Genomic DNA, 18,663 nt, shown 5'->3' on the forward strand with positions numbered 1-18,663 from the left:
CTTTTGTGGGCTCAGCTCAGAGCATGGGCGTGGCTTCTTGGGCCTGGATGGTTCTTCAGTGTCTTTTCACCCACCAGTCCCCCAGCTCGTCACCTGAGCAGCTCTGATAAGGGGTGTATTTCTTGTTCTTTCTTTTTGGGTCACACCCGGTGATGCACAGGGGTTACTCCTGGCTCATGCACTCAGGAATTACTACTGATGGTGCTCAGGGGACCATATGGGATGCTGGGAATTGATCCCTGGTCAGCCGCGTGCAAGGCAAACGCCCTACCCATTGTGCTATCGCTCCATCCCCAAGGGGTGCATTTCATGTATACATCTCCTCAGCTCTCCTACAAGTCTCTGAGGTGCGTAGGGCAGGAAATCAGGGCTTAGAGATGCTAAGGAGCCTGCCCAGAGTCACCCTGCCCGGGGGTGGCAGAGCTGGTGATGAAAGCCTCATTTTCTCAGCATGGATGCTCTGCTCTGGCTACCTTGGCACAGAGAGCACCCTCCCACTGGGGCTGGGACTGGTCCTCATCCTGCCGAAGGGACTGCTCTCTGTTCCCCTTTCCTTGCCAGGTCAATACAAGCTAATCAATGAGCACTTGGTTGAAACTCATTGCTTAGAAGACTTAAGGGTGAGAGCCAGTGGATTTAAAGAAGAGGGATGACCTGAGTGGGGGGGTGGGGAGGGGCATTGTTGCAGGGAGTGGTGGTAGTTAGGAACTGTAATCCTGACTCTCAGTCCTGCCTTGCTGGGCACTGTTCTTCATGCCCTCTCCACTCTACAAACTCTTCTTGAGGGTCTGCTGGATGCAGGGCCCCACTCCGGCCGTGGAGACAGCAGCTCACCAGACCAAGTCTCAAACTGCGAGACTTCTCAGCGTCATGGGCAAGGTGCTAGGATGCAAACCCAAGTACCAGGTGATGATAAAGTAGGATGCATGTCCACAGGGAGAGATGTGGCCACTGAGGGAATGCCACGGACCATGGACGGTTAGTTCAAACTTGGAGGCTAGCCTTCCTGAGGAGAAGGTGGTGCGTAAAGGTTCATTCAGGGAGGACCTAGGGAAGAGCATCTGGGGAAGTAGGGACAGTGTGTAGGGGACACTACAAGCTATGAAGAGCTGGGGAAGCACATGTGGGAGCAAAGCCCTGCCCCCAAGAGGGTGTCCATTCCGGGCTTAGTTGAGTCTCCCTGCGCTCACTGTTTCCAGGGTGGGCTTCAGGGGCTACTGGTGTCACTGACCATGATAGGCACGTGGCAGGCTGAGATGAATCAGACTCTGTGAGAGCAGCTAAGGGACTCCTCTCAGCAACCCCACGGGGTGTAGGCTGCTATTAAACCTCCTTTACACCTGGGGAGACTGAGGCATAGAGCAGCTCCATCTAGGGCCCTGGGCCCTACAGTTGCCACGTGTTCCAGCAGACATGCCACCCAGATGGTCTGCATCTGGGTATGCACTGCAGCCCAGACAGAGATCGGAGCTGCTGGTTAGTGGCTTTGAGGGGCGGGTTCTTTCTCAGCTCCCTGGGGTTGGGGGACAGTCTCCCCGCGAGTAGGGTGTCAGCTGTCTGCCTCGATCTTCTCCACAGATGCCCCCTGCTCCAACATGCTGGGCATGCTCTCGGGCCTCATTGCTGACTCCCAGATCTCCGCCTCGTCTACCCGCGAGTACCTCTGGAGCCCCAGTGTCGCCCGCCTGGTCAGCAGCCGCTCGGGCTGGTTCCCCCGGATCCCACAGGCCAAGCCAGGCGAGGAGTGGCTGCAGGTAGACCTGGGAGCACCCAAGACCGTGAAAGGAGTCATCATCCAGGGCGCCCGTGGGGGAGACAGCATCACGGCCGTGGAAGCCCGGGCATTTGTACGCAAGTTCAAGGTGGCCTACAGCCTGAATGGCAAGGACTGGGAATACATCCAGGACCCCAGGACCCAGCAGCCAAAGGTAGGTTGTTGCTGAAGGATTCAAGGACCTTCCCCCACACAGAAAGGTTCGGTAGGGGGTGCTAGCCTCTCTGTCACCTAGACAGTCAGCACCAAGTTCCCAAGAGAGCAACATTGAGAGAAGGCCATGCACCCACGCTGCGCTCAGTGCCTGCTTCGAACCCTTATTATTTTGAACCTTACACTCTCTCGAAGGCTGATTCTTTCTTACCCCCACTTCACAGATGCTGAAGTGCGCGTCCCACAGGAGATGTGTGGTTGGAACAGGGTTCAAGACCATATGGAAGGGGACCCCAGTACTCAGATGGTAGCCCCCACTTGCCATTGCCTTCTTGAGAGGTTGATGGCCTTTGTAGCTTCTTTCAAATTGCTCCCCACAGGTTGGCTGGGCATCCAAAGAGGATGTGGGCGTGAGAGGCTTAACTCTAGAAACTAAGGAATGACTTCCAAAAACAGCACTGTTTTCCAAGTGTGGCTGTACTCCTTCTTGTTTTTCTAGCATGGCTGGCACTGAGCTCTCCCGCCTCTCGTGCTGGCTCTGTAGAGGCAGGGGAGACTCACTCCAGGCAAGTGCAGGCCGTACTGCACATCAGAAGAGAGAAGGGGCAGACTTCCACGGTTCGGAGGAGTCCCAGGAAGGAACAGCGTGCCTCAGAGCCTCTGCAGGCATTTTGCTCCTCCTCCCCACCCCTCCAACCCCCCCATTGCCTCAGAGAAGCAGGACCCTGGACAAAGAAGATCCACCCCACCCCCACCCCACTGTCCCCCACCAGGTGCCATGTTTCTGTTTTCTCACCTTTGCTGAGCAAACGTTTCCATTCCTAATGCAGACAGGTTAGACTTTTGCAATCACTGTATCACTGTCATCCTGTTGTTCATCGATTTACTCGAGCGGGCACCAGTAATGTCTCTATTAACTCAGCCCTGAGATTTTAGCAGTCTCTCTTTACTCGTCTTTCCCAATGATTGGAGGCTCTTTCAGGGTCAGGAGAATGAGACCCATCGTTACTTTTTTTGGCATATCAAATACGCCCCAGGTAGCTTGCCAGGCTCTGCCGTGCGGGCAGATTACTCTTGGTAGCTTGCTGGGCTCTCCAAGAGGGATGCATATATCTGTTACTGTATTTGGGATATGAATATGCCATACGGAGCTTGCCAGGCTCTCCCGAGCGGGCAGTAGACTCTCAGTAGCTTGTCACGTTCTCCAAAAGGAAGAACTAGGCATGGATTTAGACTTTTGCAATAGCCTTGCAGAATTCCACAGCGTGATTCCAGATTGGAGTGGCCCTGAGCTCAGTGACTCCACTTTCTGTGGATGGGTGGAAGTTGAACCACAGGTTTCAGGATAAGGAAGTGAAGGTGGGGGGCCGACCCTTTGCAGGACCTTTGGGCAGATGATGAATTTAGTCTGCTTGCGTCTCCTAGCCTTCTGATGGCACTCCCCTTTTGGAACCAAGGCCCAGGCCCTACTGCCAAATGTGTTGTTCTTGCAGCCTTCCTGGATGCTGATCACACACAGTGCCCGGCTGTCTCCCACACCAGCTGTCCCCTAAATAGGTGGTTCTCAGGGGTGCTCTCGGTGAGATGAGTTTGGGACATTGATGGAGAGGCTATGGTTTTTGAGAGGTGGGGGTCTCCCAACTGTGCTCAAAAGATCTGGGGACCCCTCTTGCTGATTCTCAGCCCATCTGGCTGGCAGCTTGTTGTGGGTAACCCTGTGTTGCTAGGGAGCTTCAGGGCTACCCCAACAATGCCCATGTCTAGGTAGCCTAAAGACTCATCATGTACCACTGAAGACACACATTAGCTTGGAGAAGGGGAAGACCATCTGGGACTTCTCCATGGAAGTCCCTGAATGAAGCACCAGAATGAAGCTCCTTCCCTCCTCAGCAGGCTGCGTCCCGTCAGGTGGGAGCTGGCCCTCCTGGGTCTTCTCTCTCTCTCTCTTTTTTTAAAAAATTTTATTGAATCACTGTGAGATAGTTACAAGCTTTCATGTTTGGGTTACAATCTCACAATGATCAAACACCCATCCCTCCACCAGTGCACATTCCCCACCACCAATATCCCGGGTATACCTCCCCTTTCCCACCCTCCCCCTGCCTCTAAGGCAGACAATATTTCCCATACTCTCTACTTTGGGGCATTATAGCTTGAAACACAGACACTGAGAGGTCATCATGTTTGGTCCATTATCTACTTTCAGCACACATCTCCCATCCCAACTGGTTCCTCTAGCCATCATTTTCTTAGTGATCCCTTCTCTATTCCATCTGCCTTCTCCCCTCCGCTCATGAAGCAGTCTTCCAGCTATGGGGCAATCCCCCTGACCCTTGTATCTACTGTCCTTGGATGTTAGCCTCATGTGATGCTACCCCACACTCCACAAATGAGTGCAGTCCCTCCTGGGTCTTCTCTAGTCAGGTTCTGTCTAAGACTCATGTGGGAGCTGGTGTCCAAGCCCTGGGTTTCAGCCCCAGCATAGAAGACAGAACCTGGCACAGACCTCATTTCCCCCCAGTCTTTCTTTTCCCCGTTTGGGGGCCCTTTGTTGTCTTCCAAATGCCTTAAAGCCATCACCTGAGCACGGAGCTACCATGAGTGATAATGGACAGGAACCCGGAGTTGACCCTGAGCTGCGTTCTGGTCAGACAGGCTGAGAGGAGGAGGGAGAGAGGGATCGGGGAATCCCCCCCTAGAAAGAACTGAGTGGTCTGTCTGCCTGCAGCTGTTTGAAGGGAACATGCACTACGACACCCCTGACATTCGGAGGTTCGATCCTGTCCCGGCCCAGTTCGTGAGAGTGTATCCGGAGAGGTGGTCGCCAGCGGGGATTGGAATGCGGCTGGAAGTGCTGGGCTGTGACTGGACAGGTAAGACCTCCTGCTCGCCTTCTCCCCGCTCCCCTCACTCCCCCTGGCTGCCTGGGAGGCCAGAGGACAGACCCTAAAGTCAAGGGGAGACCCCAGGGATGCCGCCGTCCTTTCAATGACGCACTATCCTCTTAGCATCCTGCACACCCTGCCCCCTACCCTCTCTCACCTTCTTCTCCAGCCGCAGACCCCAAGTGTTTGCAGCCTTTGCACTCAGGTCAGCTCATCAAGCTCAGTATTTCATCTTTTTTTTTTTCTTTTTAGGGATCATTTCAGTTCCCCGCCCTGGGCCTCTCAAAAACAAATCCTAACCACCACACACCACCCACCCAAATTCAATTAGACCCTGAGTCTTCAGGCCAGAGGGCTGCGGCTGTTGATTTAGGGAAGAGGAAAAAAAAAAAAAACTCATGATAATACAGTAATCGGTTTATGTCTGAATCTGGCCTCCAGATGTCCCTGGCCAAGAGCGACCTGAGTTTTGTGTGGAAGGCACATCTGTAGAAGGCATCTCTGCTCGGGGGAAGACACTGGTGTCGGGAGGGAACTGAGGGCAAAAGGGTTCCTCCTAATGGGTGGCAGGAGCAGGTGAACCCCTAGCCCGAGCAGCCTGGTGGGGCTCAGAAATCCAGGTGGGCCTTCCTTGATCTTGGAAAGGGCCGGTGCTTCGAAGTGGGTCCAGTGCAGCCTTCCTCCCCAGCCATCCCTCCCCTGCCACTAGCTCACCCTGGTGCTCCCCGCAGCCTGCAAAAGGAGCTGAGGAGTCGCCACTGCAGAACCCAGAGGAGCAGCAGGTAGGCTGCCCTCGCCACCGGTACCCCAGGTATCTCCATTTTCCTGTCTGAGCCATACCTGTCACCTGCTCACCCAGCGGCAGGGTGTGAAGGATTAATAAGGGCATGTCGAGGGAGATGCTCTGGCCTCCCGGGGAGAAAAATACAGCCTCAGTGCAGGCTACCATGGCTCCATGGAGGCCTGTCGAGGCACACAGGCTGGAAGCCGGGCGCAAATCAGCCTCTCTCCGATTAAAGGCTGGCCTGATGATCACCTTTTAGTGGGAAGGCACTCGACGTCCCATTATGGAGGGCGAGGCGACGTTTTCCTGCTGCTTGCTGATGCTGCGTCTCCTGCACCAGCGCACGTGGGAAACGGCCCCTGCTCCAGCACCCTTCCCCGCAAAGCTGGCTCAGTGGAGGACGTCCTGAGAACCCAGAGGGTTAGCGCTGCTGTAGGCACCCAAAAGCTTTCAGGCCAGCTTTCAGATGTTTCTGACCATCATCTATAGTTTTAAAGCAGTTTGTTCATATCCGCATGATGTAGAAGCATGTGTATGGGCACACACTTACACACACACACACACACACACACACGTGTGGGGTAGTACTGTTTGTGCCTGCACCCTGAGGTCAGATTGCCAAGTGCAAGTTCTGCCTCTGTGTAACCTCAGACATGAGGCTTAGCCCCCTCAGCTTCTCAGGTATCTCAGCTGGAAAAACGGGGAAGAAATTAGCCTAGCTATACCCTCTGGGGTTGTTATAAATGAGTCGATGAAATAATAGAGATATAGTATGTAGACAGCTAAAGTACTATACTGACTCCAAAGAAACCAGTTATCATACATAAATGTGTGTGGGGGGGAAAAAAAAAAACCCCAATGGTTCCCAAAGCAGTGCTCCGAGCATGCTCTGATTCTTGGGAAAACGCTACTCATGACCCAATAACACTGAATCCTCAAATGACTTAGGAGTGTGACAGGAGACTTGGGAAAGACCACAGATCTAAGCCAGCTCCTTTTCACAAGTGGACAAACTGAGTCTCAGAGAGAGGAGGTGCTTGGGGGCCGCTTATCCCTCCCTCCTGGCCTGTGTCTCTGGTGTCCCCTCTCCCTCCCGTGCCGCCCCAGCATTCTGGATGGCCTTTGCCAAAGCCCAACGGCCGCCCCGGCCCTAACTTGGCCCAATGTGCACCAGTGATGTCCAGCAGCAGGTTTCTCATTTCAAAGTCCTGCCTGGTCATTGCTTGGAAGATCCAAGTTGGGGCTCGTTCCCCTCTGCCCAGCCTTCTTCCCTCTTTTCTTTGAAGTCTCCAACATCTGGTTTCAATTGAGGGCGAGTCAGGCAGTTTGATGGGCAGTTACCTCTGAGTGTCCAGGCCAAACACAGTGGACGGGGAGGCCAGCTGCTGTTTCCTCTCTCTCATTCACACGCCCTGCCCCCCTCCCCACGCCCCTGCCTGGAGCATTCCCTCCGCCCACTGGTTGGCTCATTCTGCTCCCTAACGTTTCTGGAAACTCATTCTTATAGACCGAGTGGCTTCTTTGGCTTTTTGCAGTTCCCATTTGTTTCTGCATCTCCTTCGTGGAGGAGTCACATCTTCTTTCCTCCTCCAGAAGGAGACCGGGAGAAATTCGGTTGAATGGCTGCAGTTTAAATCATTCCACGAGGCTGCTTCACCTGTTTGTTTGTGTTCCAAATGATTCCTTCTTGCCTGGCCGCCCAGAGTGTGTTTTACAATTGAGTTGGAGGCTCTGTGACACAGTGACAAATTTGAACTTACAAATTAGGACGCTTCGAGGTTATTTGCTATTTACTGTGAGCAAGAGGCAGACACGGCAAAGGGAAGTATGAAAGGTTATGTGTGTAGTATTTAATAGCAGAAAGGCAGGAAGTGGAGCGTGGAGAAGCTATTCAGTGTATTTAGCGATTCCTTCAGCTCCTGGCTTTATTAAATGGTATCCTGAAGGGAGCCTGACAAAGGCGCCTAATCACATATAATAGCACCAAGGAACAGGTATAGAAATGGCAGGAACAATGCTCAAGCTTTTTCACAGAGTCTCATGGAGGCAGCTCGGCGAGGAAGACGCACCCCACCACACATGGACTTGCACACCGGTTACACCAGAACTCCTCCCACCCCACCCAGCGCCTGACTCACACCTTCATTCATCTCATAAACGAATGAATGACTGGCATGAGCAAATAAGGATGGGTGAATGAATGGGTGAATGAATCACTGGAAAACTAACTGCCTGCAGCCAGGCCTGGTCCCACCAGGTTTTGTTGGGTACTAATTGTTAAATTACTTTGACTACACAGAGAAGTCTGCAGATTTACTAGAGAGATTTCTGGCTGCATAGAGTGTATGTATGGGGGGAGGGGGGTTGTTTTCGCAACACCTGGCCACTTGGCTATGTCCCCGAGGGCTGCAAATGACGGAGGACTCTGTTAGACTGGGTTCCACATCCCTTCTGCCACCGCCACTCCCACACTTAATGCCTCCCGAACCCAACTCTGCTTCCCTGTCCTCTCAGGGGGCATCAAATTCGCCACACCCTGACTCGAACGTGTACCCCTAAATGTCTGGCACTGGTGGAGTCTAAGACCTTTGGAGTCCACAGACCCTGCCATTCCTTCACGTGCATGCGAGCACAAACCTACATGTCTGAGTCACCCCTCCCATGTCCTCTGGCTTCATTTAGAGCCTGGACCATCATAAGCTGACGATATCCTCCTGGGCGTGTCTCGAGGCCAGGGAGCCTTAGTTCACAAATGTTGCATCAGCCTCAGAGGAAGCTGGAAGCTTTCTCACTGCACCCAGCTGTGGCAGCCGGGGTGAGCCCAAAAGCCCAGCCCCCCCCGGAGGAGCTGCACCCAGGGGGGCCATTTTCAACATAATGGAAGCACTGAGATCTTGTCAGCCCCTTCAGATGGGTGTTGCTCACTTGGTGTGGGGCCACGGCATACCCAGGGCATGGGCGAGCATCCATGCCATCACTGGCCACAATGGCCTCTGTGTTTGGCTGGCCATCTTGGTCTTCTTTTCCTTCTGTCAGAGCTCCCTCTCAGACCGAGCCTCAGCAGATTTCCTCACGGCCCTCCCTCGCTTTGCCTTCCACACAGACTCGAGGCCCACGGTGGAGACGCTGGGACCCACCGTGAAGAGCGAGGAGACCACCACCCTCTATCCCATCGACGAGGAGACCACAGAATGTGGGGAGAACTGCAGCTTCGAGGATGGTGAGGGCCCCGGGCAGCGAGATTTTTTATACCGGAGGACTGGGTGTACTGAGCCCCAGAGGGGAGGGCAGCCTGTGGCAGGGCTTAGGGACCTGGGGGGTCCCCTGGGCTAGAGCTCTGGAAAAGGCACAAATCAGGGGTTGGGGCAGTGATTGTTTATAACCAGACTTGAAAGCTTCTGGGATATCGGAATTAAGATTCCAGCCCCAACAGGCAAGAGCTTGTTGGCTTGTTGGGGTTGAAACCACCGTCAACTGTTGATAGAATCATCGACTTGTTGGGGCCGATCAGCTGAGATAAGAACAGTCCTCAGCCCAAAAGGACTTCTCCGGTGAGAGCCTCCTTTGCTCTGCTCTTTGCTCATCTTCAGAATCCCCATCCCGATGTCTTAGTCAGTGGACCAGGTCAGGTGGGCAGTTTCCTTGCCTTGCCTATGTCTTCCCCCACTCTCCCAGACCCATGGTCCACCATGCCTGCAAAACTCAGGCCCTCCTCCTTCAGGATGGGTTTCCTCTTGGGGGGAAATCGGTTCTCCTTTCACTGCATCTTCTAAACGGATCCCAGTGAAAGCAAAGATGTCCAAGCGAGATAAGCGGCAGTCCTTGGCAGAACCTGAAAGTCCGTCACATTTTTTTTCTAAGACTCCTACTGCGGAGGTTACCGAGTGTGAGGCCTTTCGCTAAGAAACCACAAATTTGGGAACACCTGGCATTTTTGGCTGGAACTTAAAGCTTGACAGCCTCCATTTACAGTAAATTACTGATCATTATTAAACGTTCATTAAACAAAATGAGGCAAGATTGGCGAAGAGACTTCGGAAGGGCGGGAGACAGAGAGAGGGAGCAGCAAGCCAGTGGGTCTCTGGAGGGATGGCCCAAAGCCCTGGGCTCGGCCACTTGTCAGCGGGAGGAAGGGTGCGCTGGCGTGCGCGGCTCCAAAACACACTACAAAGAAGAATGGGAGGGGAGCCAAGAAGAAATGCTGAAGTTGTGGGGCCGCGAGAGGATAATTTAACGCACATGCTTTTAAGAATGTGCTTTTGTATATTGTGTGGGTGGGGGGAGGACACTATTGGTCAGGGCTGGTTGAATACAGAATTTGACATTTTAATGAACTTGGGGTTTCTTTCTTTCCTATTTTTTTTTTAAATGAAAGAAAGAGACTTGGGGAATCTTCCAAACTATGTTTAAGACAGTTCAAAAGCCAAATGGGGGATACATAGGGAATGAATATATGGTATTGGATTAGCAGGCTTAGCTTGGTGGAGGGCGGAAGGAGGGGCGTTCGAACTAAAAGGCCATCCAAAAGAAAATTTCAGGGTTCTGCTGCAAACATTCAGAAGTTTCATCTCATTTTCCCTTTTATAGTGGCGGGCGACTTTCATTTGAGGTTGCTTTGGTGGTTTCTCCCTTTTTTCTCTCCCTCTCTTTTTCCTTTGCAAACGATCTCTTTGTGGATTTTGGTTCCTGAGATACAGTGCGCATGTAAACATTAGAGAGGAATTATGGCCTATTGAATTACTCCATATTTTTCAATGGAAAAATAGAAATCCAGAAATTGTCGGGAACAGAGAATGGTGAGGGCAAAGGGCGGACTTATCCAAGCCACAGGTTGATGGTTCTATAATAGATTCCATGTGTTTCTCCTCCACTCCGGCTGACTTTGGCCAAGAGTGGGCAAACATTATACATTCTCTCAACAAATAACACCTCGTGGTAATGTGCTCCTAAGGCCAGCAGAGCCCTCCCCTCAGAGGGGAGCCCTCCTCATCCACACCCCAGGTCTGGGTAGGTGGCTACTTCCTGTTGACTTCCTCCTGGGCAGAACTGTGTGCTGAGCCTTTTTCCCCCTCCATAAATTCTCTCTGAGAGCCCTGAGAAGGGAAGTGAGAAGGCTGAGGACCCCACTTCCTCTCTGCTCCCTGTACGAGCCAGTATTTTGCTGCTGACGGAGCATCCAGATCAGGGCTCCCATTTCTCCTCTTTCCCGGACCTCACGTGCACCCCGCCCTTCCTCGCATCTTTGGCATCCACTCACATTGGATTTTGAGAACTGGGTGGAACCTCAAAAGAAACTTGAGGTTTCAATCTTCTGGGCCAGGCAGTTAAATGGCCCCACAGATGAAACAAACCACTGGGCAGTTAGATTTCCAGAAAGAAAAAAATAAAGCGTTCCGGGATTCTGGCCTGTAGAGCCATATGCAATTATTCTTCTTCCCAGGGCAGTTAGCTCAGCAGCCGGTTGGTCTGGCACCTTTGTTTCACCCTCCCATGCCAAATCACCGGCCTGGTGGTACCTCCCCACGGGGATGCTGATCAGAGCAGGCTCCAAGCAAGAGGCTCTCCCAGAGAGGTGAAGGGTGGCGAACAAGTCTTCCTTGTTTTCTGAGGTCACTTTGTCCTCCCTAACCGGCACCTCCCCAGCCTTTCAGCCTCCCTGGGTGCTAATGGGCTGTCCCATCCCTTCCGAGAGCTAGGTTGGCAGGAGCCAGCCCTCCACCGAGGCTCTGGGGAGACATTCTTGTCTGGCATTGAGGGAACAGCCATTTTCACATTTGTCTGCTCTCCAAGGTGGGCAGAAGGGGCGGGTGAGAGCCTGACACCATTTGGTGGCCTCATTTATAATTGCTTACTATGGGAACCACTGGCAGACTTGGCTTTCGGGCCTGGGAAGGATGAGACCAAAGGCTGACCCGAAAGCCTGCACCGCCAAGAGGAGTTCAGTGAATCGGCAAGGGAGCCGCTTCTTTCTCTACTCGCCACTTGGGCCTTGCCAGCCATTGAAAGAGAGCACAGGATGGCTGTTCTCGGAACCTGTTTCATGCGCCTGCCTTTGCCTCCCCGCCCCTTTTACATTTTTTTTTTTTTTTTAGACAAAGACTTGCAGCTGCCTTTAGGATTCAACTGCAACTTCGACTTTCCGGAGGAGCCCTGCGGTTGGGTGTACGACCATGCCAAGTGGCTTCGGAGCACCTGGACCAGCCCCGCCAGCCCAAACGACAGGACGTTTCCAGGTGAGTCAGCTTTGGGGTCCTGAGGGGAAAGCCTCGAGGTTTTCTCGGTTCCCTCGCAAGCCTCCCTTCTTCTTACCACAAAGCCATCACCTGCCCTGCTCTCTTATGATCACAGTGCAGTCAGGAAGCTGTGAGGAGGAGAGGGAGAAAGGAGAAAAGAAAGGAGCGAGAAAGAGGGAGGTGCCAAGAGGTGGGCTCAGGCTGTCTCCATGTCCTCACAACACTGTCTCTATCCGTGCCGAGCTGGGCGAGACCTACAGGGGCTTGTAAGGATACAAGAGTCCCCCTTCTGAGCCTTCTCTGCAGCCAACACGACTTTAGTAGCCAACCAAGTAGGGAGACAGACACTGCCGGCCCCGTGAGTGCCAAGCAGGGCTGCCCAGCCATGGCCTCCAGGAGAGGGGAACTGTCCACCCTGTTAGGAGTGCTAAGCCACCCCTTTGGGTTTCAGAGAGCCGGATTCAGAAGCCTGTCCTGGGCATTGTTGACAGAGGGTCAACAGGTGGCCCTTCCGAGCAGGTAGAGGCGGGCACTGTTTGCTCTCTCCGCGGTCACATTCTTTCACCGGGGTGAGTATTTAATAAGCAGCTCTCTAGGGAATCTTTTTGAAAACTGCTTGGTAATATTTGCCACTTCAGTGGCGCAAACACTCTCACTGTGGCCGAGTGTGAGTTACCGACATTGCGTCATTGGGGCAGGGTTGAGAAGTGTGGTGACATGGCTTTCAGTGGTTGTTTTTTTTACCCCATAAATAACTTGAGCATGGATACCAGGGAAATGGCTTAAAAAATAGCGAGCAAGTGTGGACTTCTGAGAATTTATCACCTGGAGTTTTTCCTAGGAATTATTTCACGTTGCTTTCTCTAATTTAATTTTTGATCCTAGTGGCATGGAGCAACTGGTGTCTACAATTTCCGGACATTTAGCAGTTGCTTCTCACAGATTGGTACTCGCTGGCTACTCACTAGCTTTCCATTTTCCCACACCCCCTGCACTAGACCTGTGGGCCTGGAGGAAGGATTTAGAGCAAAAGGGTTAATTCTGGGAATGAGTAGATCAAGTGTTCCTGACAGCATGAGAGAAGGGAGAGGCCACCCCCTCTGCAGGGGTCCTGCTGCCACTCCACCCAGGGGACGGTAATGGGCAGGCCCCTGGAGAGCGCTGAGGGCCGACCTCCCCCCATAGCCGACAGTCCTTTCCCAGAGGGCCACAGCGTCTGCTCTGGAGAAAAACATTTTCATATTTCAAGTGTTTATCTCTTCAGCTTTGGAGTGCTCTGAGAGATTAATATCTGAAGATCACCACAGCCCCGGGCAACAGGAGAGAACACTTACCCTCATCCCAGCCTTAATCACCCTCCCCACTCTCCTTCACTGCAATAATGTTTAATTAATATAATGAGCCTCCTGCATGTTGGTGGGAAAAAAAAAAGACTTATTTTTATAACCCAGCCTGGATTTTTCATTTCATTTCCTCCCCTTTGAGACTTGGCCCAATTAATTGGTTGTTTTGCCCCCCTCCTTAAAAAAAAAAAATCTGAACAAAAAGCAGGATTGTGGGGTATACGCTCATGTGTGTGTGCAGAGTGCTTATATGGAGTCATGGGTTAGGAGTGTGTGCACGGCTGAGCTTTTGTTTCTTGCTGAAGGTGTTCGTATTTGTGTGTATGCTTTACTATGTGTGTAGCTGTAGGTTTGCAGATATGCAGCTTATAAGCAGGTCTTATGTGCATGTTGTGTGTGTTTGACATGTGAGTCTGTGTGTGCGATTTGTGTCTTCAGTGTGTGTGTGTGTGTGTGTTAAATCAGGAGCAGCTTAGTAGGGGCACGGGAATAAAGACAACGCTGCATCTAAAGATTTTTCTGGCACAGATTCAGCATCTCCCTCTGGTTCTTTCTAATAATTCCAGCCCCCACCTTCCACTCTTCCAAACAATTGTTCCAGAGCCACCAGTTAGCAAGTGATCTTCAAGGAGGATTTGTTATTCTTCACTGGACCCTGGCGTTTGCTACTGCCCCTCCCCCAGCTCCTGCCCTCACCTGAGGCCCTGCCAGGCAACCCGGCTACTGGTTGGGAATTCTAGTCCTTGTCCTCATTCCAGTTGATTCATTACACCCTGCGGTTTGGGAGGGCCTTTCAGAGCCAGCTCACACAGCAGGCACAATTCCAACCTTTGGCTAAATGGATGGGGACAGAAAGAAAATTAAGGCCATAAGGAACTGCTCGATCTAATGTTACTTCTCCCCTAAGATATTGAGAAGGAAAATAATTATTTTCCTTTTCCAGAGGAATCCCTGAAGTTGGGAAAAGTGGCACTTGTAACCTGTCTCCAGAAAGCAAAATCATAATATTATTCTCTGTGCCCTTCCTCTCTTCTCAGATGATTTTAAAAAAATCATCTGCTTGTTTCCCAATTCCCTGCTCCTAACAAGACTGGATGCCAGGCTTTAAGTGAGAGAGGATAGAAAGCCCTTTCTGTTCAGGGTGGTCCTTTCTTCTTAAAAAAAAAAATGGGGCCCTGTGGGGAGCAGTTGGGAGAGAGGAAACAGCTGTGCTTGCTTAGGGGAAGGGCAAATGCTAATGGTTCAGTCAATGGACCTTCCAGGCCCAACCTGAGAGCTGTCTGCGGCACCTACACTTTGCCCCTCCACAGAGCAGAGGTCAGTGTGCTCCGGGCCAGAAGTGTGCCATCTGCTTGTCATTCTGATTGGAGCCCAAACAGAGCTAATTAATTTAAGAGAAGGTGTCTCTGTCAAGTAGAGAGGGAGGAAGAGAGATAGGAGAGAAAGGAGGAAGGAAAGAAGAAGACACACGTCCATGTTGAAATATCACACAGGGGCTATTTGAAGTGTCTGTGGAAACAACATACATTCCTGAGATAGTTTCTGATTTAGTTGTCTTCTCGTGTTTTCGTTTTTTTTCTTTTCCTTTTAAGTAAGCAATTAGTTGTGTTCTTTTGGCGAGCAGTGTTGGTTGCTTAAGGCGGACAAAGACACCCACTGGTTTCATTCCACTGTTTTTGTTTTTCAAGCTAGTCTTTCAAGCCACTCAGAATTTCTTTTTTTAGCTCTTTGCTTATGGCTTAGAAGCCTGGCGTGTGTTCTTCCCACTCCCTGGGGACCCTGTTCAAAACTCAGTGACCCCTTGTGGCTCAGAAAAGTCTCTCCCATGTTCCAGAGGCCACTTTGCCTTTTCTCTGTAGTGGCAATGACACAAGGAAAAGTGTCTCCCCAATGGGAGCTGCTGTGTTTTCAATAGACATCATCAAGTGTGTTAGTCATAAACTGTTCTGAAGAGAAGATTCAGGTCTGTGAGGGACAAAACCAATCTGTTTTGAGATGATATATTGAGGCTGCTGTTTAGAGCTGCATTGGCTTATATGGCAGCTAAGTCACATGTGGCTTTTGATTTTCATTTAGTTCAATAAAACTAAGCACAATTAAAACTTCAGTTCCTCCATCACACTAGCCACATTTCTGGTGCTAGAGAAGACAAATAATGAATGTGTCATCATTACAAACTGTTGGTTTGGTTAGCTCTGCTGAGGGTCTTTATGACAGTAGTATTGAGAGTGAGTTACCTCCAGGGGCCCTTCCTGCTGCGTTGTTCCCTGGTTCAGTTCCAAAGAGAAAGCAAGTCATCAGAAGATTATGACTTCTCTTGATCCTTTGGTGGGAATGTTCAGTGACTGATGTATTCGTCATATCCCTTTCTGCTTCTATGAGCAACCATAATGAAATAAGCAAGTAACTCAGTATTCAGTGGTATAGGAGCTGTTTCATTCTGTTAGAAAAGAACTTCCCAAGTTAATACAAGACATACCAATAAGTTGTCAGGAGTGAAACAGAAATACTAGAAATACCAATTGTTGTCAGGAATGAAACAGGAAGACTAGAGATCAAAGGTATTATACCAGATCAACTTCATAATGCTCGAGAGTATGATCTCTCCAAATGTGTGCTCTTTAGACATTTGTTAACCTCGTGATCTGTGATTACGGCCTTCATTTTAATAACTTCAGATGAGGGAAATGATGTAAAGGAAACAGACAGAGATAAATTGGAAGTTTGCTCCATTTCTGAGACAATGGAGCAGAAGGCTGCCTTAAGTATATGTATTTATTGGATTGAGAGATCAGAGCCTTTACTTTGCTTCAAAATAAAGCTTAAATGGAATTAAGTCAAGCATCCCAAAGTTTTGAAATGTTCAGATTTTACAAAGAGTAGCTTGTTCATCAAATGGAAATATACACTTGTTAACTTCTCCTTGAGACTGCTGTGATGCCATTTGGGGCATTGAATACACTCCAGTAGGGTGGAGAACCAGGGCTGTGATTCTCTCTAGGACATACACTTGAGAAGGGTAAATAGGGATAGTCTGTCTGGTCAGGATTGATGGTTACAGAGATATCCAAGAAAATAATTGATGAATGAACTTGCTTGCAATGGGCTTGATATTTGGTGATGAACAAAGCAGCTCTCTGAACTCAGAAGACCTTCCCCATAGGTGAGATACTGTATTGGCATTCACATAAATAGCTTCAGAAAGAGGTTGCGGTGGTTTGGCCGGGGCTTGGCAGCCATTGCAAACACCAAGTTAGGAAGCTCTGAAGCTTAGACGGTGAGGTAATTAAAGACCAAGAACAGCCTGGCTAAGAGGAAGCTAATATTCAAGGCATCAATTCATTGGAAAAGATAAGCCCTTCTTTAAGGAAAATAGGAAAATGTCTCTGGCCCTGAAGAATAAAAGACAACAGGAGAGGAAAGGCTAGCTTTCATTTTCCTTATAGTGATGATTTGTCGAGCTATCCAGCCATGGGGTCCTTGATAACAAAGAGGCAGGATGCTGACAAGATGACCTCAATTGCAAACCTTCTTGGAAACTGACATACCTCAAAAGAGCTTTCAGTAGACCCCTACAGAGAGCAGATCCACAACCTCAGTGTCCCAAAAATGGTCAATTATCAACCTGGAAAACATCCAGCTGAAACACCCAAAGTCAACTGTTTCCCTTAACTGATTGTTCATTTGAGAACCTTAACATAGAAGCAACGACCTTGGGAGGCTGGTGGAGAGGCTGACTCATGTTTTAATCATGACCTATACAATGAGTCTTATCTCCTACAGCTCTAAGTATTCTTTCAGATGGTTGTGCTAGTAGGAGGGTAAGATACTAGCCCGGAGATGTGTGTGTTGGACAGATGGTGCGTTTGGCTTTGCACTAGCCAAGAAGATCAAACTGGTGACTTATTTCAGGGTTTGGTAAGGTGTGGACACAGTTGATTCCATTGCTGCTGCCCCAACTACTGTCACGTGTTCACTTAGCATTTACACAGCTAAAGCCAAATGCAGTGGTAAATCGCCAGGTGAAATGTCAGGAAACCCTTCCTAGAAACAACAGCAAGTTGAGATGCCTGAGTGACCCTGTCCTCTGCACTTCCTCTCTGCTCTTTGGAAATCCTGTTGTCCATCCCCATGGGACTGTTTTTCCTGTATCATGGGCAACAACAGATGTTTTGAGTCAAGGATCTAACAGACTGACTCCCAAGTATGTCAGGTCTGGGAGGAGGGGGATTCTATCTCTGGTACACATTTCTTCATTCTCTTTCAGCAACTGAACATACTTCCTTTCCCACTCTCTTTGTTGGAAGCTGTCCATTGCCAGCATCGCTACCATCAGCTGAAGAAAGCAAAGACGCCTCCAGAAGGCCGGGTTGGGGCTCAGCCAGTCAGGTGTCATGTTCTGTCAACTTCTTTGCCCATCCAGAAGACTCTTCCTTAAGTCTTCGTAAATCAGTTGACTCCCAGCCCCATGCTGTGGCACCCCTTTGCTTTGTCAAGTAATCAACAGTTGCCATGTGCTTCAAACTACCTCTGCTTGGCAGTGGTGGGCCATAATTGCAATGTTCCAGAAGTATCAACTTCACTTACAGCGGGTGTTTCACGCTCAGCTCATAGGCAGGTGCCATGACTGGAAAAAAAAAAAAAAAAAGCAACCTAAAGTTCTTAGTTTGCAAAAGGGCTCATGGGGCTCTAGCCCCTTCAAGGCCTGGAATGTGCACATTTCAAGGGGCAAAGGTTGTGTTTCCTGAGGAAGTGAACGGAGCCTCTTAATTCCTCATGACTGAAAACGTTGCTCAGTCAGAGGACAGAAACTGGCTGTGCTCCATCAGGGCTAAGAGGAGGACATGTGTCTACATGACAGCATGCAAACTTAAAACCCATTCTAAGATGTTCCTGACAGTTAGGGTGATGACCCAGAAAACACACGGCCGACATGGCCTGTGGAAGCCCCTTCTCTGGAGACTTGAGCGCAAGGCGTGGACAGCTGTTCTCACCGCGTGCTCTCCCTGTGCGTCCCGGACTGCGCGGGGCTGCCCTGCTCAGTGCTGTCTCCTGGGATCCTACATGCATTCCGGAATCAGGCACTATTTTATTTCCTCCACGGCAGATTGGCAGGAAACATGTGGTCAGCAGGGTCCCGTGCACAACAGGGAGCTGCCTGGTTTCTGAGGTGTGGATGAGTCGGAGAACCATATGAACTCTAGGAAACGTGGTTACTGCATTGAGGTCAAGCCCTACCTACTTCCTTTGGAGTCCCCGATTGGCCTTCCCAAACTGTTGATGCTTTTGGGCCTTGCTTCGTTCTCAGTTACTATAAAGGTGAATTTTGGAGGTAGTGCATCTAGAGTCCAGCCTAGCACAAATGCCTGTGGACTTTTTTTGTGTTCTTCTGGATCCTTGTTACCAGGTGAATGGTTTTACACCAGTCCTCCCACCTACTCCCCAGGGGTCCGAGGCAGACCTGGTTTATCGAATCCAGCTTACAAATGGA

The 18,663-nt window shown here is 50.5% G+C and overlaps 1 protein-coding gene across 4 annotated transcripts in view; it reads left to right on the top strand.

The window, feature by feature from the left end:
• The window catches only part of NRP2 (neuropilin 2), a 118,082-nt gene that overhangs the window by 61,665 nt on the left and 37,754 nt on the right, over nt 1-18,663 (top strand). For all 4 annotated transcript variants that reach the window (XM_004601296.2, XM_004601297.2, XM_004601299.3 and 1 more), the window contains exons 9-12: nt 1,579-1,928; nt 4,656-4,800; nt 8,700-8,816; nt 11,689-11,829. In XM_004601296.2, the coding sequence (XP_004601353.1) occupies nt 1,579-1,928; nt 4,656-4,800; nt 8,700-8,816; nt 11,689-11,829 (753 nt within the window). The remainder of the gene's footprint in view (nt 1-1,578; nt 1,929-4,655; nt 4,801-8,699; nt 8,817-11,688; nt 11,830-18,663) is intronic.

The sequence above is a fragment of the Sorex araneus genome, chromosome X (assembly GCF_027595985.1).
Source record: "Sorex araneus isolate mSorAra2 chromosome X, mSorAra2.pri, whole genome shotgun sequence".
In the NCBI taxonomy this organism is placed as follows: Eukaryota; Metazoa; Chordata; class Mammalia; order Eulipotyphla; family Soricidae; genus Sorex; species Sorex araneus.